General features: G+C 38.4%; 1 protein-coding gene across 5 annotated transcripts; it reads left to right on the forward strand.

Moving 5' to 3' along the window:
• The first annotated feature begins 3,806 nt into the window (after nucleotides 1-3,806).
• Nucleotides 3,807-18,401, forward strand: brsk1a (BR serine/threonine kinase 1a). Of its 5 annotated transcripts, none has more exons than XM_087794173.1 (20): nucleotides 3,808-4,950; nucleotides 5,032-5,126; nucleotides 5,219-5,304; nucleotides 6,449-6,589; nucleotides 6,720-6,836; nucleotides 8,098-8,131; nucleotides 8,633-8,701; nucleotides 8,831-8,977; nucleotides 9,272-9,303; nucleotides 9,395-9,559; nucleotides 10,263-10,360; nucleotides 10,618-10,768; nucleotides 10,833-10,893; nucleotides 11,681-12,314; nucleotides 13,433-13,481; nucleotides 13,570-13,693; nucleotides 14,006-14,210; nucleotides 15,738-15,827; nucleotides 15,930-17,809; nucleotides 17,875-18,401. In XM_087794173.1, the coding sequence occupies exons 1-19, from the start codon at nucleotides 4,866-4,868 to the stop codon at nucleotides 16,139-16,141; spliced, it is 2,595 nt and encodes an 864-aa protein (XP_087650299.1). In that variant the 5' UTR covers nucleotides 3,808-4,865; the 3' UTR covers nucleotides 16,142-17,809; nucleotides 17,875-18,401. The 5 variants fall into 5 exon arrangements, with proteins under 5 accessions (XP_087650300.1, XP_087650299.1, XP_087650302.1 ...); XM_087794176.1 differs by having other exon boundaries at nucleotides 12,038-12,314; XM_087794172.1 differs by having other exon boundaries at nucleotides 3,809-4,950; nucleotides 10,615-10,768.

Consider the following 18,401-nt stretch of genomic DNA (forward strand, 5'->3'; position numbering starts at 1 on the left):
TGACCTCCATTCACCAGCCCTCGCGTCGCAAAACACATTTGCACGCCTTTCTAAAAAAATTGGCCTCAATATTGGCTAAATGTGTCGCTGACGTTCAATTTTCACACGGCGAACTCTTTGGTGTCCATCAACTATTCATTTTTTTAGTTACGAATTGAGAAATATATTCTAAAAACAATCAAAAATTCAAAATAAACATGATTTTTAAAGTGCATACATCTCTTTTTTCATCCAAACCCATAATGAAACCATATTTTTTACATGTCTTTCTAAGAAAAGTGAATTAAATGACAACTTATAACTGACCCAGTAATGCAAATGTAATATTGGGGCACATGTAGTTAATTTTCACACCAGAAGGTGACGCGCTATCTTAGGATGAACGTTTCCAGATTCCCAGGACCCCTCTTTTAAAAAGCATGCACGTACTTTATATAGTTATATAGTTGTTGTTTATTTTCAGTTTTTACAATAAATGTCAAAGGGAGATCGACAAAGTGTCAGTGTTTTTAATCAATGTTCATATTGGTGTGAATTATCTAAAGTTTGTTTATTATTTGAATTAAATATGGTATTCATTAATTAGGATTTTTAAGCCCCACAAGTGACAGTGATTCTCTAACTTTATTTATGTTTTTAAACAGATGGCCCTTTGTTATTCTAATGCAATTGCTAACTCAACTCAGTGTTGTCTGAGGCGATGCTCCGACACTTCTGCTCAGCTGCCCTGTAGGAAGTGTTTTATATGCAGGCTCTTCTTTTTGTAATTCAAAATGCTGTTTTTACTAAGCAGTGAAACAAACTCTGCATATTCATCGGATAAGCAATTAACTAAGACCTTGAATTCAGGGATTTAAATGTTGCCTTCCCATAGACATTTATGAGAGGGAAATGTTGATAGCAATCCAAACTCCTGCATGTGCTGTCTTAGGTTGCCTCATATGACATCATCACATGTCACTTCCTTTAGTCCCTCCCTCTCTTGCTGTTGTCCTTCCCCTTGTAAACAATCTGTCACCACAGTAGACTAAAAGACAGGACCACAAATTCAACACTAAACTCTTTCTTTTGCAATGCCTGATTCTAATGACGCCGTGCCAGCATCTTGCCAGTTGATCAGAGAAAATGTCAATAAGTGGTGAGTTACTATTAGTTATATAACTTATATATATTTATTATATTCTAAAAATGCCTGTTGTCTGTTTACAGTTAAAATGATAATTGTCAACATGGATAACTATATTTATAAAAATCATGTTTAATTGTTATTTAACTTGGGATAATTTTTTGGAAAGTTTATCCTGTTTTAGTCTTTGACGGGGACTTGTTGCAGCCAGACTACTAGAAAGTAATACAAGATAAGACTGTGCTTGGAATTTTGCAAAATGACACTCCAGTAAACATATCTTGCGAATTTCACAGACATGAGGCTTTAAAATAGACATCTGACCTCTTCAGCCAGGCAGAATGTAAGCTGTTGGTTCATGTTGCGTGCACATGAGCAGTGACAGAGTTGCTGTGTGTCCACGTGCCGCAGTGATTAGTGTCAGTGAAGCTGCAGTACTGATTACTCACCCATGTTCTTCTGCATCACTAGATACTGCAGCTGCGTTTAAGACAATACCGACAGCATATGAAGTTGTTTCAATAAACATATTTTATCAAGTAACATATTCTACATGTTGTGTCACATCCCCAAATGTTTTTCGTTTCAGTTTGAGAAAGAAAAGAGAGGAGAGCTGTAGAGATCTGATGGATGCTTTCCAGGCCTGTATAAAAACTCTGTCTGAAGGATCTTGACACTTGGAGACATGACTATAAATAAAATGTATGTTCACAAAAAAACATTTTTGTATTATTATTGTGAAAACTTTTTATTTACTTACTGATCAAACCCAGGGCCTGTGGGCCAGTCATGGGCCTTCAATCCTTCAATTTTTTAACCCCTGCAGGAGCATAAAACTGAAGACCATTTTGACACCGATTTAAAGGAGCAAATCATGGAAGCAATTTTACAGACTTTACCAAAAGGTGGTCAATCTATAAATGCCTCGATTATACTTTAAAATGGAGATGACAGACCGTTCTTCCTTCGCTGTCAATCATTCCCATCTCTTCCATCTTGTCTGGTTGCCAGGTAACTAGATGGGATTAGCACTATGCTGACTTGCAGTCCTTCCCTTTTTCTAGCCTTTTTTTGTTCTCCTCTTACACAGGCCTCAAAAGTAGATGGCTTCTCATCAACAAGATGTGGTAGCCGCCTCCAAGGTCTTCCTTTTCTTTGCTGGTCTGCCTTTTTTAATGAAAATATTCTATTAAATCAAACCCTATACAATTTTCCAAAGTCTCACCCCATCATGTTTCTCCTGACCCTTGGTTTCTTATCAATGCTAATAGTTTACATGGAAGGTTCAGCTTTCAATGATTATTTGACTAAGTGGGTTTAGATCATTGTTATTTCATTGATTTATTTTTAATTTTTCAATATGGTTTAGACTTAACAAGCTTAATCATTGCACTGGAATCAGAGAAACATCTGGACAACATTCATAAAAGTAGTACAACTTCTAGTAGAAAATTCTGATGTCTTTTCAAACAAAATAAATTGTATAATTCAGTGTTTTAAACTACTGTATATTCTTATCTTTGCAGAGTACAGGGGATGAACCACGGCGAATGGGCCTTCTCCCATTATCAATCCTTAATGTTTGATTCGTGATTTTTGTAAATATCCTATTTTGTTTACATAAAGCAATTTGCTGTGATGCACTGTTGGGTTTTAAATCTATTACAATAAAATGTTCAATGCAACATGTTTTTGTCTTCAATTGTTTCTTCAATTGTTAAATCAAAAAAATAACATTTGTGCTTCGATGCATTAGATTGACATTAAATCCCCAAAGTTTCTTGTATTAAAACAATTAATCTCCCTAATCCTCACTTAAGTATCCACACTGAGCAGTCAAATGTTTTTTTTTCTTTCTGCAAGCATGAATTTGTGCTGTAAGGATCATTAGGCTGCTTATAGAAAAGTAAAGAGCTGAAAAGTCAACTATTTCTGGTTTGGTATATAAAAAAAATAACTAAGTAAATAAATAGACAGTTTTTCCCATGTGTTTTAGACATTACACAGTTAAGAGTAAACATATATTATTGTATATATTTATATATATAAATATTTTTGCAAAGCCATTTCGTTACTTGAATACCTTATTTTCAAAATGTATTTATATTAGATAAGGTAAGGTAAAATTCTATTTGTTTTTGTTTTTTTCCAATAGCCACAGACAATACAGCAATTTTCATCAAAAAATCAAAAAATCAAAATAAAATAAGAACAAGAACAAAGAGAAATAAAGAGAAAGAACAAGATGATACAATCTAAGTCCTAAGATCATAGATCAAAGAAAAATAACAATGGATACAAAGACTAACATAGAACAGAACATCCAGATACTCTCACTCCACTCCTGCCCCCGAACTCAGAATTGTACAATTTAATAGCCCGAGGAATGAATGAGTCCTTGAGTCTATTTGTTTTGCACCTGGGAAGGAGCATTCGTGCCCTCATTCTGCTTCTCTGTTCACTGATGACAGTGTTGAGAGGATGACTGTCATCATCCATGATGGACAGTAGTTTGTCCAGTGATCTCCTCTCAGCAACTGTCACCAGTGAGTCCAGCTTCATGCCAATTATTATTATTATTGAAGTAACAGAAATGCATCAGGATAACAAACTTATTTTTTTTGCACTATTTATTTATTTATTTTTGCACTATTTAGTTATGATATGCCAAGTTTGTCGACGGTGATGATGATGATGATGATGATGACGAGAAGGGAACGCGAGGAGGCGGGGTGGAAAGGCAAGAGGATGGAGAGGGACCCGGATGCTGATGCGAGTGAGACGAAAGAAGGAAGAGGAGAGAGAAAATATCGATTTACGGCAAGAAATCCGAGGGCAGAGGAATACTTAGGCCTTCACCCCAATGTAAACTGCAATTCCGAGTGATCCAGGGATCGTTGCGGGCGACATTAGAGCGGGATTGTTGTCGGATATCTGTGTTTTTTCACCTGTGTAGCAGCTCCTGCGGGGAGGAGGACACGCCAAAAAGGAGAGACAAGATGCTGTGATCCGCTACTTGCGGGGATGTAGAGACGGGGATGGAGACCGCTGCGTTAAAACGGTTGTTTTTGCGATGCATACTCGTTTGAACTCGGGATATTGTGAGCATGTGGCGGCCGTCCGGTGAATGTTACCGTTTCTCGACGTCTGAAAACTTCAGGGGGTGTTGGGTATTTTGACAGGCGGCTCAAGCTCGGGAGGCGGCCGCTGGTCAAGGCGGCGAAGCTAACGCTAGCCTCGCTGCTGTGCAGGAGAGCGGCGGCGGGGCTAAAATAGCATGTTGTTGCACCTGCAAAATAGGCCAGAGAAATAGATTTAAATAGAGTTTTACTTCTTCCATCTGCCCCCTGGCATATTTGTTGGAGGGATAATTCAAACAAAAAGGCATACATTTCAGCATCTAAATATGGTTGGATATTGACCAATAAAAAAGGCTAATGTAATGTAGTTTGAAATTGAAATTGGTATTAACTCTTGCTAAATATTCTTGAATTGGTTCATGCATTACTGTTTAGGTGTTAAGTTTGTCAAAGCCACAGTTTTTGTACTCGTTGGCTTTATGAATGTCCCCTCCTCTACCAGTTCTTTTTAAAAACTACTCAATACACAGTAGCATTCATCAATGTTAGAAGAAGATAGTCCAGATTTATAGCCGGCTCTGGATTCATTGTCATCGGCACGTCAACGGCAATAATACTTGTTAGAGTTGTGTAGTGTGTCAAACTCCAGCGAGAGCAGTATGAGTAAGGAACTGTCCTTAAGTCAGTCCGCTCAATATGTTGGGCCCTATCGGCTGGAAAAAACACTGGGAAAGGGGCAGACGGGTAAGATTTTTTTCTTCATTATATTTCACAGGAACCGTTGTGTGATCGCAGTGTTTAATTTTGTGGTGTCGAATGTCTCAGGGTTGGTCAAACTTGGAATCCACTGCATCACAGGTCAGAAGGTAGCCATCAAGATCGTCAACAGAGAGAAACTCTCGGAGTCAGTTTTGATGAAGGTATAGTGCAATGATTTGAAACCATCTCTACTACTATTTTACTTTATTTATCGTGTACTGCTTTTCACCTCTTTCCTGTATTCTCTTCCCAGGTTGAAAGAGAGATTGCCATTCTGAAATTGATTGAGCATCCTCATGTGCTCAAGCTGCATGATGTTTACGAGAACAACAAATATCTGTAAGTTTCTTTTCAAAAATGAAATATCTGACGAACTGACAAGTTATTAATTGTAAATGAATGTAAAGCTAGTCCGTGATACAGATTTTTATTCAAGCACAATCCTTCATATAGAAAGTAGTACTTAGGGTGAATTTGACTTTAATATCATATAAAACAATGTTCAGTAGTTGTTCAAGTTGCTAACGTGTCAAGTCATTGTAGAGGACAGAGTCAACAGAACAAAAGCCCAATAAGAGATATGCTTGTGGGAGTGCTTTCCGTCAAGATAAAACACAATTTTAACAGTACTGAGATTTCTTTTGAATGGTAAAACAGTTAGATGCAGGCTTTTAAAACAACTTTTAGCTTTTTCTCTGTCTAACTCCCTCTTTGTGAACACATTTCTGTAGCCATGTGCATTTATCAGATTATTACAATCAACAGCTATGTGCATGCCATAAAACTTTGGAAAGATTTGCAGCTTTCAAGATTTTAAATTGCTAATGATTTATCGTAGTGTATAAAGTTACATGTAGTTCTGTAAGGACAAAGTTCAAGTTTTCAGTCAATTGAAATGCAGATATCAAATCCAATAGGTACTGACAGGATTGTCAAGAAGGTGTTAACAACAGTTAACCCTAAATACTGAAAATTTGCAGAATTCGGAAAAATACATTACACTTTTTTATGTTTTATTTTATGATTTATTAATTTGCCTATAGTGGACAAAGATGAAACTGCTTTGAGATGTTTACTTGTCACTGATAAGCTGGTCACCATGCAAATATTCTGTAAAAAAAATTTACGTTTTGCCTTTCAGTTATACTAATGTATTTGTAGTTTGTTATTTAGTAATATAGAAACTTCACAAACTTGTATCTATAAAATAAACATGTACTCCATTTTCACCGTTAGAGATTTACTCAGTTTCTCATTTCCATTATATTCCTGTATGTTTATGTCTGTTTAATAAAAGGTGCCTTATTTATTAACAAATCTATACATTTTCAAACATATTATTTACTTGAAAGCTTGTATTCTTTGTTTAGTACCTGATGTTTATTGCTATCTTCCCAGTATCTCATAAATTGACTCTCAAAACTACAAATTGTTATATTATTTCCTCCTCTAAATCTAAAATGTTTAAATGTGCCTTATGCAGATATCTGGTGTTGGAGCATGTGTCAGGAGGAGAGCTGTTCGACTACCTGGTAAAGAAAGGACGCCTCACTCCAAAAGAGGCACGGAAGTTTTTCAGGCAGATCATCTCTGCACTGGATTTCTGCCACAGTCACTCCATCTGGTTAGTTTCTCCAGGCAAATCTATTATGTATTCTCAAGAATGTTGTCGTAAACTTCAAAATGCTGTGTCTCCACACTGTTTGAATTGTGCTTGTATTAATTATGTTCCCTTGATACATATTTTAATGCAGTCACAGAGATCTGAAGCCTGAGAATCTGCTTCTGGATGAGAAGAACAACATCCGTATTGCTGACTTTGGAATGGCGTCGCTACAGGTGGGAGACAGCCTCTTGGAGACCAGCTGTGGGTGAGTAAATCTTTACCTAGACCTTCAGTGTATGTTCGATTTCTCTTGCTGGTTGTATTAGCGTGTGGAAAACCACCATCCAAACCAGATATATACTATATTTAGGTATGCTTCTTGGGGCAGATACACAACTCGAGGTTTACTGCCTCAAGTTTTGATGTGCTAAAGGTTGCAAACTGACACATACAGTCATATCATATTCCAAAAGCTGTACAGTTATCCACAGACAAGCTTGTATAGAATACTTAATATATTTCTACCCTGCTTTAGATCAAGACCGGCGAGAATCAGTTATAAAACAAGTACATAACTAGTTGTATATAGGCCCCTTAATACAGGAGTCCCCAAGCCTTGTTTGCACGGTGATCCGGTTAAATGTTGGCATTGTTTTCACAGATCAACTGTCAGATCAATAATAACATAACACAACGGGCAAAAAGACCCCAAAAATGTACTGCCTGAAAAATCTTGCCATAACACTGACTCAGCAAGAGCCCTGGAATGGCCCCACATGTAGTTTTCGTTTTACTTGTTTTCTTAGTTTAAATGCTTTTCTTTTTTGTAAACATGACTGAAGTGTCCTGACATGTCAGGAGTTACAACCTAATATGACTTTTGAGAAAATACTATATCTTTCAAAAATAAAACAGCTATTCAATTCCAATTCAACTCAATTTGATTTAAAGTATCATATAATAACCAAGTTACATCAAGACACTTTAAAGTTTAAATAGGACTGTATTGGAGAAAAGAAAAATCGATCCCAGCGAATCGACAATGATTGAATTACACGCTGACAGTGGCCTCGAGCAGAACCAGACTCAGTGTTGACTCAGCTATCAGACAGTAGTAACTAATGCAAGATAAATAATATACATTCGTTTTCACTCTGTGTGGCCTGTTAATAAATCAACCAGACCTGTTAAGGGACTAGTGCTTTAAAAGACCAGTCTGTACTTAATATCACGATTCATCTGACACAGAAAATAATTAATATTGCGTTTGAGAAATACGATGTTTTAAAATCGTTTCAAACCTCCTCTCCAGAACCTTGGGAGTATGATTTGTCTGGGACATTGAGTAGTGAGATCCCTCCTCACACATCATGTTGTTGCGCACCCTGTGTGTGTGAAAGTATTCTGTCAATGTTGGAAAAATCCCCAATGAGAAGGAAAAAAAGAATCATTTACAGCAATGATTTGGAATTTTTTTAACTGATGCATTTTACATGGCTACTCACTTTTTGTTTGAAACATTTTAGGTCCCCGCATTACGCCTGCCCTGAAGTCATACGGGTAAGTTTGTCAATAGCATGATCTTGAGTAATGGGTTAGGGTTATTCTTTTAACATAAAGTAAAAAAACAAAACAATTTGCAGCAATGCAAATGTGACAGAAGAGGAACAGGGAATGAACATAATAAACAGCCCTTCCAGCAAAAAGTAAAAAAAATAGCAATAGACAAATAATTAATACAGAAACCACATGATAAGGAGTGTTATCTTAAACTTAAGCACGACTATATATTGTATAAATAATGTACATTCTCTTAATAGTTTCCAAAGGTTCAACATCTCATAAAAGCTCCACACTTATCTGTCGGTAAATGATCCACACTTGACTGTTCTCAAAGATATCTGTTGCTTCGATATTGATCTTTATATTAATTGATCCCACGTTTACACCCTGGAAACACATCCACTCTTAACACACCTCAAGTTAAACATTTTGATTCGGTCAAGGAATGTATTTATATGTCTTGGTCAGTGTTGAATAGATTTTGTGCTCTTCGATTAGGGAGAGAAATATGATGGACGGAGAGCAGACGTGTGGAGCTGTGGGGTCATTCTTTTCGCTCTGTTGGTGGTAAATAGCTTTTTTTTCTCCCTTTCCCTCAGTATTGAAAGTAAACACCTACACATTTGTTTGCACTGCTAAACCTTTGTCTAGTTAGCTGAATGCATTCATTCTTTCCATTTTCTTCCTTTTCCCCAGGGGGCCTTGCCGTTTGACCATGACAATTTGCGTCAACTCCTGGAGAAAGTGAAGAGTGGTGTATTCCACATGCCGCACTTCATCCCCCCAGATTGCCAGTCCCTTTTGAAGGGCATGATTGAGGTCAACCCTGAAAAGAGGCTCACGGTACGGTATTGTTCTCACACCTGTGTCCATACAAAAAGGAAAATTGGATTTCTCTCGAGCAATCTGAAATATTTGTCATTCTTGGAATACAAGCAACAAATAATAAGATGCATATTGTATGTTTTGTTGTTTTAATTATAATGATTCTTGAAAAACACTTTTTCAACCTGCTTTAAAAATGTCAGTGAAAAATAGAGCTGGTGCGAACTGTTTATATAGTGCGGCTCTGTGGCCATCTGGCTATGGACAGATTTTAGAAACTAATAAACCCATCTGCCCTGTTACCTCTTACAGCTAGAGACCATTCAGAAACACGCCTGGTATCTGTGAGTAATATTTTTACATACATGACTGTTAAATGCTGATTTGAAGTCATTTGTCTAACACATTGACTGACTTTTGCTTTTTTTTTTTTAGGGGTGGTCGTAATGAGCCATGTCCCGAGCAACCTCCTCCCAGGAGAGTGTGTGTGAGACGAATCTCGTCCCTGACTGAGCTGGACCCAGATGTGTTGGATAGCATGCACTCTCTTGGCTGCTTCAGGGACAGAGTCAAACTCACACGTGATCTGCAGTGTGAAGAGTGAGCATTTATTCCTAATTCATATACATACATTCCCGTATTTTCTATACATTGACTTTATACTCGTAATATAATTTTTCAAAATTATTTTAGGTTTTCACTGATTGTGCTTGCTTTTATAATTGGACAGAAGAATTTGCTGATTTTCTTTTATTTTTTTATTTTTTATTTAATCTTTGATTTTAGAAGCCAATGTACAAAATGTGATCATGATTTACCATAGATTCTGGACTCATTCTTGTTTAGAATTAATACTAATTATTAAGAGTGTCAGTAAGTATTTACATCGTTACTTAATTTAAAAAAAATCAAGCATGTTAACGTTAGTCTCTAGATCAGAATCAGAATTTTTGAATGCAATATAGTAAACACAACAAAGGATCTTTCGTCGTGTCAGTACAGAATAATAGAATGAAATGAGATAACCCAAAAAAACAGACCCAAGCAAAATTTCAACGCGGAATAAAACGTTTTATGGTGATAACCTCATGACCCAGTAACCTCATGATGTGGCAATGTCCAGTTCTGAGTTCATGTCCTAAAAAAAGGGCCCCTTTAAGTAATGCATTGGACCATCCAACCAATGCAGGTATAAAGGTCATAAGTGATATTTTATATTATATTATGACCGAAATATGTCCATGCAAATGTTTAATTAATTGATTAAATAATCTTGAACTATTTAAATGTCTTTCTTCTTCAGAGAAAACCAGGAGAAAATGATCTACTATCTACTCTTGGACAGAAAAGAACGCTACCCCAGCTATGAGGACGAGGATTTGCCTCCACGCAATGACGTAGGTCAGTCTTTAGAGGGCAGGAGAGACCAACTTGAGACAGGATTCTACTACCTTCTGATTAATACCAAATGCGCAAGTATATACATTATGAGTACGTTGAACAAAGGAGTCCATATTTTCTCGGCTTGTAAGCTTTAAAAAAAAAAGGTCTGGTTTGTAACAAGTTCTTTTTTAATGTTGGAAGATTATATAAAGAGATCAGGAATAGATGTAGATGATTATTGTTTGTCTGATTTTTCCATTGCGTTACCTCAGCAGACCCTCCGAGAAAGAGAGTTGATTCTCCAATGCTCACACGTCATGGACGTTGCCGTCCAGAGAGGAAGAGTTTGGAGGTTCTGTCTGTAACTGAGCAAGGATCTCCTACTCCGCCTCGCCGGGCTCTGGACACAGCTGCACACAGTCAGAGGTACACACGATGATACATGTTCTAATATACAGAAGACAGATATACCCTTTTATTCTTGCCTTAGATCCCGGTCGGTGAGTGGAGCATCCACTGGGCTCTCGTCCAGCCCACTCAGCAGTCCACGGGTAAGAATCTATTTATGGTTTATTGAATCAGCAATTCTTTTTTTAACCTTTTTTTTAATGTGAAATTTGCAAAGAAGACACACTTATCGTCCGTGCTCCCACTTAGGTTAATGCACATTCATAAATGTAAATGATTTAACATTTTCTTTAACAGACCATTTTCAAAGTTAACTGTATGTTCTGCCTATAATCTTTTTTTTTAGCTTTGTGGTTTGTTTTCTCACGTTTTAATTCCTGGAACCGTCAGTACTAGTGGCCCAACATCCTGTTCTCTGTTTCAAAGATTCCGACCTTGTTTCGTTTTTTTTCAACCGTCTCTAATCATTCTTACGCATTATTACTAAAATAGCTCCTCAGAATAAATCTCACCCGCCAGGTTTGTGTGGCATTTTCACTATTTTATTGTCACGTCTCTTGTTCATGGTGCATGAATGTATTGTTTCCACTGAGTAGTTGAACATGATTTGTAGAATTTCACAAACACATAGCTGTATATAAACGATAAAGCAACGATAATGGCTGACCACGCCGGCTCACTGTCCTCTCTCTCACTGCATAATTAACCCCAGAACATCGTCATAAAAGTCTGTGTGAGGTTTGAATGTAAAATATGAGGTTCTATGTCGTTTCACATTTTAGCTGAATAGCTTTTGACACGACCCACTATCAAAAAATGCACTCTTCTTCCATGAAGCATGATATTCATTTCCATCAATTCTGTCTCTATGTTCCATCCCCTCTCTTTCTTCTTTTCTTTTCTTCTCATCCCCACAAACCTACTCCCCAGTCCTATCAGAGTCCCATCTTCACTTTCAGCCAATCAGATGTCACCTCCGCCACCACCGCCACTCCCCACACAAAGGAGTCCAAACAGGGAAGCACTACAACTCCTCGCACAGCACGGGCTCAAGACAAGCCCAAAGTCCCCCCACATCCAAAGACCCAGACCCTGCCCACGAAGGGACTTGGCGACCGACCTCATCTGCAGTCCATCAAATCCCTGCCACTGCACAACCCATCTTCCCGCTCACCCTCCCCTTCCCCGCTCCTGTCACCTATTCCTCGTTTCTTCTTCCCTTCGTCCTCTGTCCTAAAGTCAGTGACTAAGAGCTTCTACCCAAACTCTACCCACTCTTTGCCGCAGGTGACTCCCCAGGGCTCACCGTTACCCACACCCTTGGGGACCCCTGTTCACCACCCTCACCATCCTTCCTCTACCCCGCCTTCCTCGTCCTCGTCCTCCTCCTCTTCGCGTGCAGAGGGCGGAGGAGGGGTAGGGTCCTTGTCGTTGACTCCTCCGTCCAGTCCGGGAGGTGGCAGTGGCATAGCAGCCAGCAGCTCTGCTCACTGGAGGACTCGCCTCAATTCGTTTAAAAATAATCTCCTGGGTTCGCCACGCTTTCATCGCCGTAAACTGCAAGGTGAGATGTTCAGACACTGAATGTTACTCTGCTTGTGACCAACAAGGGCAGACCTGAGTGCAGTCCCGGGACCAACATGCAGCTCTTTGACTGTATTTATGTGGCCCTCATTAGGTCAAAGATCATGTTTTATTTTGTATTTATGCTTATTATTCATTACTAGTTAAACTCTAAATATGGCTATAGGGTTTCTGTTTTTTTTGCAGCACAATTTTTTGTGATTATTTATTGCCCCTCAAAAGGATAAAAGTGCTTTTATATTAGTTTTTAGAGGGCAACTACTGTCAAAACCTAACTCTCCTGTCTCACTCATATGTTTCAGATGTTGAACTTATTACTTTTTTAAGCCGTCTGGAATCTTGGCAAACGAGGTTACGAGAGCAGAGTCCATTATAAATGTAATAACAGTCTTCACTCCTGCTCTAGCCAGCTGTAATCACACCACGCTTTGTTTGTACAAGGAGTCCCTGAAAGTTGAGACTTCTGGAATTGATGAAACGTGGTGACAAACATTGATGCTTGACCAATCACAGCAGAGTGGATCTGGTTGGAAAAAAATATATTTAAGATATATTATTATATATATATACTATATTATTAAACAGACTTAAGATCAAGTAAAGATGCTTAATGGAAATATAGTTTGGTACAAACAGACACATACTGATGATTACCATAAAGGTCCAAGATCCATTTTACACTTAAATAAACACATTAGTTGCCCTTTAAATATAAGTTAAATAGAATAATAATTTCAGCACACTTTGCTTGACCTAATTAGATTACCTTTTTCAATATATATATTTTTTTAGTTATCCTTCATGATATTTAGTCTTTTTGCTCCTTTATTATTTGTGTTTGATGGCCCCTCACCACAATCGCTGTATAAATTGTGGCCCCTGAGAATATTTTAATTGCACACCACTAAACAAGGATGTAGTAAATAGTTCACCCGCGTGGCCAATTATTTTACAATTTATCTGAGTCGTGTGAGGGTGAACATAGAATTGCAGTCAGGTACAATGACATCATTACTGGTGAGTCGCTGTTCATCATTTGTAATTGCTGCAGTGTATCCAAAACTATTTTTTACTCACTCAAGCTAAATTCTCTCTTAGTTCCAACATCAGAAGACATGTCCAGCCTAACACCAGAGTCCAGCCCAGAGTAAGTGACAGCTCATTGAAGAAAATCCATGAAAATGTTTTGATAAATTGGAGCTTGTCTTTTAATCTATTGCTTGTTTGGCGGCCAGGCTGGCAAAGAAGTCATGGTTTGGAAACTTCATTGGGCTGGAGAAGGAGGAGCAGATCTTTGTAGTGATCAGGGATAAACCTCTGAGTTCAGTCAAAGCGGACATTGTCCACGCCTTCCTGTCTGTGAGTAAACGCTGTGGATTTTCACTCAGAGTTCACATCACCACCTGCCAAACGCATGGCCCTGAATGAGGTTTTTATGTCCATTCTCTATATATACTTTCTCTCTGGCATTATCTGGACTTTCTCTTTATTTCAGCCTTTCTCACTCGATGCACGTTAATGGATCACTTTGCTTTTCGTCTGTGGCTCACGCTTTCTCTCCTCTCCTCACCCTCACCCTTTGTCTCCCTATACTCACGTTGATCCCCGTACCTCTCCTGCCTCGTAAGTCTGTCGGTCTCTCTGCTTCTTCTCTGTCTCCCCACCACACAGATCCCCTCGCTCAGTCACAGCGTTCTATCCCAGACCAGCTTCAGGGCCGAGTACAAATCCTCCGGCGGCCCCTCCGTCTTCCAGAAGCCAGTCAAGTTCCAGGTGGACATTGCTTTCTCCGAGGGCGAGAGGGACAGGGAGAGGACCGAGAGGGAGGGAAGAAGGGAGACGGGAATCTACAGTGTGACGTTCACCCTCATATCAGGTAGTGTTGGTTTGAATTTACACTGAGTAAAGGTATTAAGTCTTTAGTCTGATGTGGAACAATGTGTTGGATTTAAGCTATTTTAAGTCTGGGTATTCTTCTTATTGGTTTTAAGGAATTAAAGTTTTTTTTTATTTAAAACTACTTCTAAAAAATAATCTTGATTTTCACTATGTTCTTCACTACATAACTTTGTCTGGAGGAACATTTACTGTATCTGTCAATCGACAGAACAAAGATTATATAGCATTGAAGTTGCTCTTTTTTGACACTTATGTTATAGCTTTTTACACTGTGTAAGCTCTAGAAATAATCTTTTAAACCCTAAACATTGTTGCTTCATCTTCAAGGACACAAACCCTGGGATTTAAACGTTCAACTTGCTATGTCACTGTTGCTACCCAATCAGATAAAGATCTGCTATTATAAGATTATTTTAACTGTATAACAGGGGTGAGCGACATTGTTTTTCTGGGACCAAAAGACAGAAGGAACTGATAAACCCTTGAGAAAAACACCAGCTAAACTAAAAATCTTGGTGTAATTATGATAACCAAAAGAGTAAGCTCTCATATGATTGACATGCTACTCACTAGGGTTGGGAATTATCAAGAATCTGGTGATACGATACGTATCAAGAAAGAGGGTGCACAATACAGTGTATTGTGATACTGAAGAAACATAGATATATTTGTAGTATTGCACGAGTACTTGACTCTGGTGTTGCTAAATTTAAGGACGACATGACTCTTGACGAAGTCGTAACTGACTTTAATTGTTTTAAAACTAAAATATTTCCAAACGTCAGCTTTGAAAGCTGCTGGAGTCGACTGTATCCTCTCATCCCTTGTCATACTATCTTATGGGATCTGATGTTCCTTTAGGTGCAGATGACGTGTGGACTGCTGCCATCTAGCGGCGGGAAGTTTAGTTGCAACAGAAAAATTAACAATGGCCTGAATATTTAAATGTTAAATGTAAATTTAATAATTTAATAATATATATTTCATTTTACATATACCTTATTGTAATATAAAACATGAAAGCTTTATGGTAAAATTATACCCCCCCAATATATGCATATAATCCCAATATATCATCATCATAGTTATAGTCATAGTTTCCATTTTTAAAATATACTATATGCTCGACATACAGCACTGATAAAATTGCAGTCCACTCAGACCCACGGTGCAAAACAGGCAATAAAAGAAAGTATAAATAAACTAAACAAGACATAAAAAGACAATCAACAAGACCTATATTAGACAGAAAATTAACACATTTTAGGCACTTGTATTTATATATCAATATTTTCTACTGCTCACTGGTGGCTGCAGTGAATTGGGAAGTGGCATGTACTATTTAATATGACGGCTGGCTAGTGATTCTGTTTTTGCTCCAAGATTTAGATGAAAAAATAGATTTATCTGGCTGCTGTAGAGCTTCTATTTTAGTTGTCAAAGTGTCAATTGAACCATTAGTAGCTGTTGTGCTTTTTAATTTTGCTTATTCGATTATGTTTAGGTCCAAGCCGCAGGTTCAGACGAGTGGTGGAGACGATCCAAGCCCAGCTTCTGAGTACCCATGATCAACCCCTGGTACAAGCCCTGTCTGGTGAGCTTGCTTAAACCCAACCACAACTACTCGCACAGAGGTCATCAGACTTAGGAGACTAATAGGTGAACTTAAGAGTGACTTTCCTGTCCATCGCTTCAGATCCCTTCCCAGATGAGAAGAACGGCCGGCCCCACGGCACCCCCACCCGCCAAAATTCCCGGCGTTCCGAGGGTGGGGGTGATAGGTGCGAGTGGGGAGATCGAGCAGATGGCGGAGGCATAGGAGGCAGCGGGGGAGTTCTGCAGCGCAGAGGCTCGGCGAAAGAGAGAACCCGACTGCTCTCCTCCAACGGGACCCAATCACAGCCGTAGGAAAGAGAGTGACGTCATACAGCAGGAGGCCTGAACCACAGGACACAGTTCTCCATCACTTCTGTTCCTGCAAGCAACAAGCTATCCACTCTCTTCCTCGACTACATTATAAAAAGGTGTTGGACCGTGACGACGGTCGCACCTTTTCCCTCATGCTTTTTGTTCCCCGAACCATCTGGATCACTGAGATTCCCACCCTTAAACGATAAGTAGAGATTTTAAGGAAAATAACTATGTGAATAAGCCGGTTGGTATCCATCATACAGCTTCACAACTCAACATAGGAAGTGCATGCAAGTTAGCAAATCAGCCTGCTAAAGGATGCTGACATGACCAGATAGACTAGTCTACTATATTGTGTGACAATATCTGACTCAAAAAACCAATGATGATCCTCGTATCGTCAGACAGTCCACCCGTGAACAGTGCAACAAAACAAATTGCAACTTCTCGAAACTGATGTATTTCAGCAGCTGGACCTTGTGGATTGATGACGGCTTCACTTCCGCAGTGAGTAGAATCCGAAAGGTCCTACTTTAGGCAGGGACTGTGGATCTGGGATGTGAGAAATCCAGTCTGTTTTCTCCTGCAGCAAAGAAAACCAACAAAGTAAGCTATGTAACTGAATGTGAAAAAAATATTTTTTTATTTAGTTAGTTTTTTGGAGACTTAGTAGCACTGAAAAGGCAGTGGAGACAGTGCTGCTATGTGGAGGCTGTCAAGTCGCTTCTTGGCAGGAGTTTTCTTTTTCGTTCATTTTGATTATTTTACTCTTTTTTTTCAAATCAAAGACAAGATGAACAAATGCAACTATGACCATTTCCTTCTTTCACATTGGACCCCTTTGCTGAAGATGAATATTTTTTGATTTTTCATCAGAAATACGAAGACTTTATTGAAGCGAAACGCTGACTATACATGAACATCTCCGTCCAGCTCATCTGTTTGTGCCCACATCGAATGAGAAGAACATTACCGTCCTCTGAAATGGACAGAAATCAACCTTATTGTCAAGCTTGTCTTCAATTGCCATATTATCACGGACGGATATAGTACAATATTGGAAAAATGATCAGTGGAGATGTTCCTGATTCTGGATTTATCAGCGCTTGTGATGTCAATTTCCTTTGGCACTGGACTTCAAAAATTAGAAGAAATATCAGCAGCTTGTAACCCCGCGTGGCTCACTTTTGTGTACACAAACAAGCCAAGTAATCCATCACTGCACTCCCGGTCATCACTGAGTCGCTTCACTCTGCCATTAGATGTACTGACTCGGACCGTCAGAGTTGTATTTGTACCCAGTCCTCTTCTCAGCCTTGTTAATGTCCATCACCAGTCTTCCATATGACACAATATGCAACACAAGTGCAGAATGTTATCAGACAAAAACACAGTGTTTTTACTTTAAATATTATTTAATATGATTTAACTTATGTACATATTTATTTTATTTATATATTTATGTGTTGAAAGCTTATGTTTCAGCCAACAAATTTCAAGAACACACTCATGCACTTTTCTTCAGTCACTGCATTTGGTGCATCTTAAATTGAATTTTAATGCAGTATTTAAACAATTTTTTTATTTTCTCATCTATGTTGTTTACATTTTTTTTTAAACTTTGTTATGATACTGGCCATTGAAAACAGAAGCTAAAGAGTGAAGGTAAGGTAAGGTAAAACTTTATTGATCCCTCAGGAGGTCTCCTTTGGGAAATTGTTTGTTTGAAGGCTTGAGGCTTAAGGATTGAAAAATGCAGCCAAACTCTACAAAGGTGTTCTGTCATAATGTGACTCAATACTGCAATATGGATTCACACAGCCAAAAGCTCACAACACATAGTTTGTATTGCACACGTTCAATGCTTGTTTATTAGCTTCACCTCTTGCTTTCATACACTGTCCTTCCTCCAATCCACCGTCACTTGTTGTGTCCATCATCGAAACAAGAGATACTTACCAGTCGCTCACCTGATTTTTTTCTCCACTGTATGATTACTCACCTTGACCTCACCACACCACCTTTGCTCTCATTGACCTAACTGTGGCTAAGATTGTAAACTATTCTCCATCCATAAAGGTCAGAAGAGAGCTGTTAAAAAAAAGAGAAATGTCTGTATCATAATTTAAATATTAAAAAGTGCACTACTATAACTATTGCCTGTGATTAAAAAGAACAATTAACATTGAATCGATGGTCAAACTAAAGAGAGATCCACCTTATTGTTATGGTTACAGTAATAAATAAATCAAGTCAA

The sequence above is a fragment of the Callionymus lyra genome, chromosome 6, assembly GCF_982586985.1.
Source record: "Callionymus lyra chromosome 6, fCalLyr1.hap1.1, whole genome shotgun sequence".
NCBI lineage: Eukaryota > Metazoa > Chordata > Actinopteri > Syngnathiformes > Callionymidae > Callionymus > Callionymus lyra.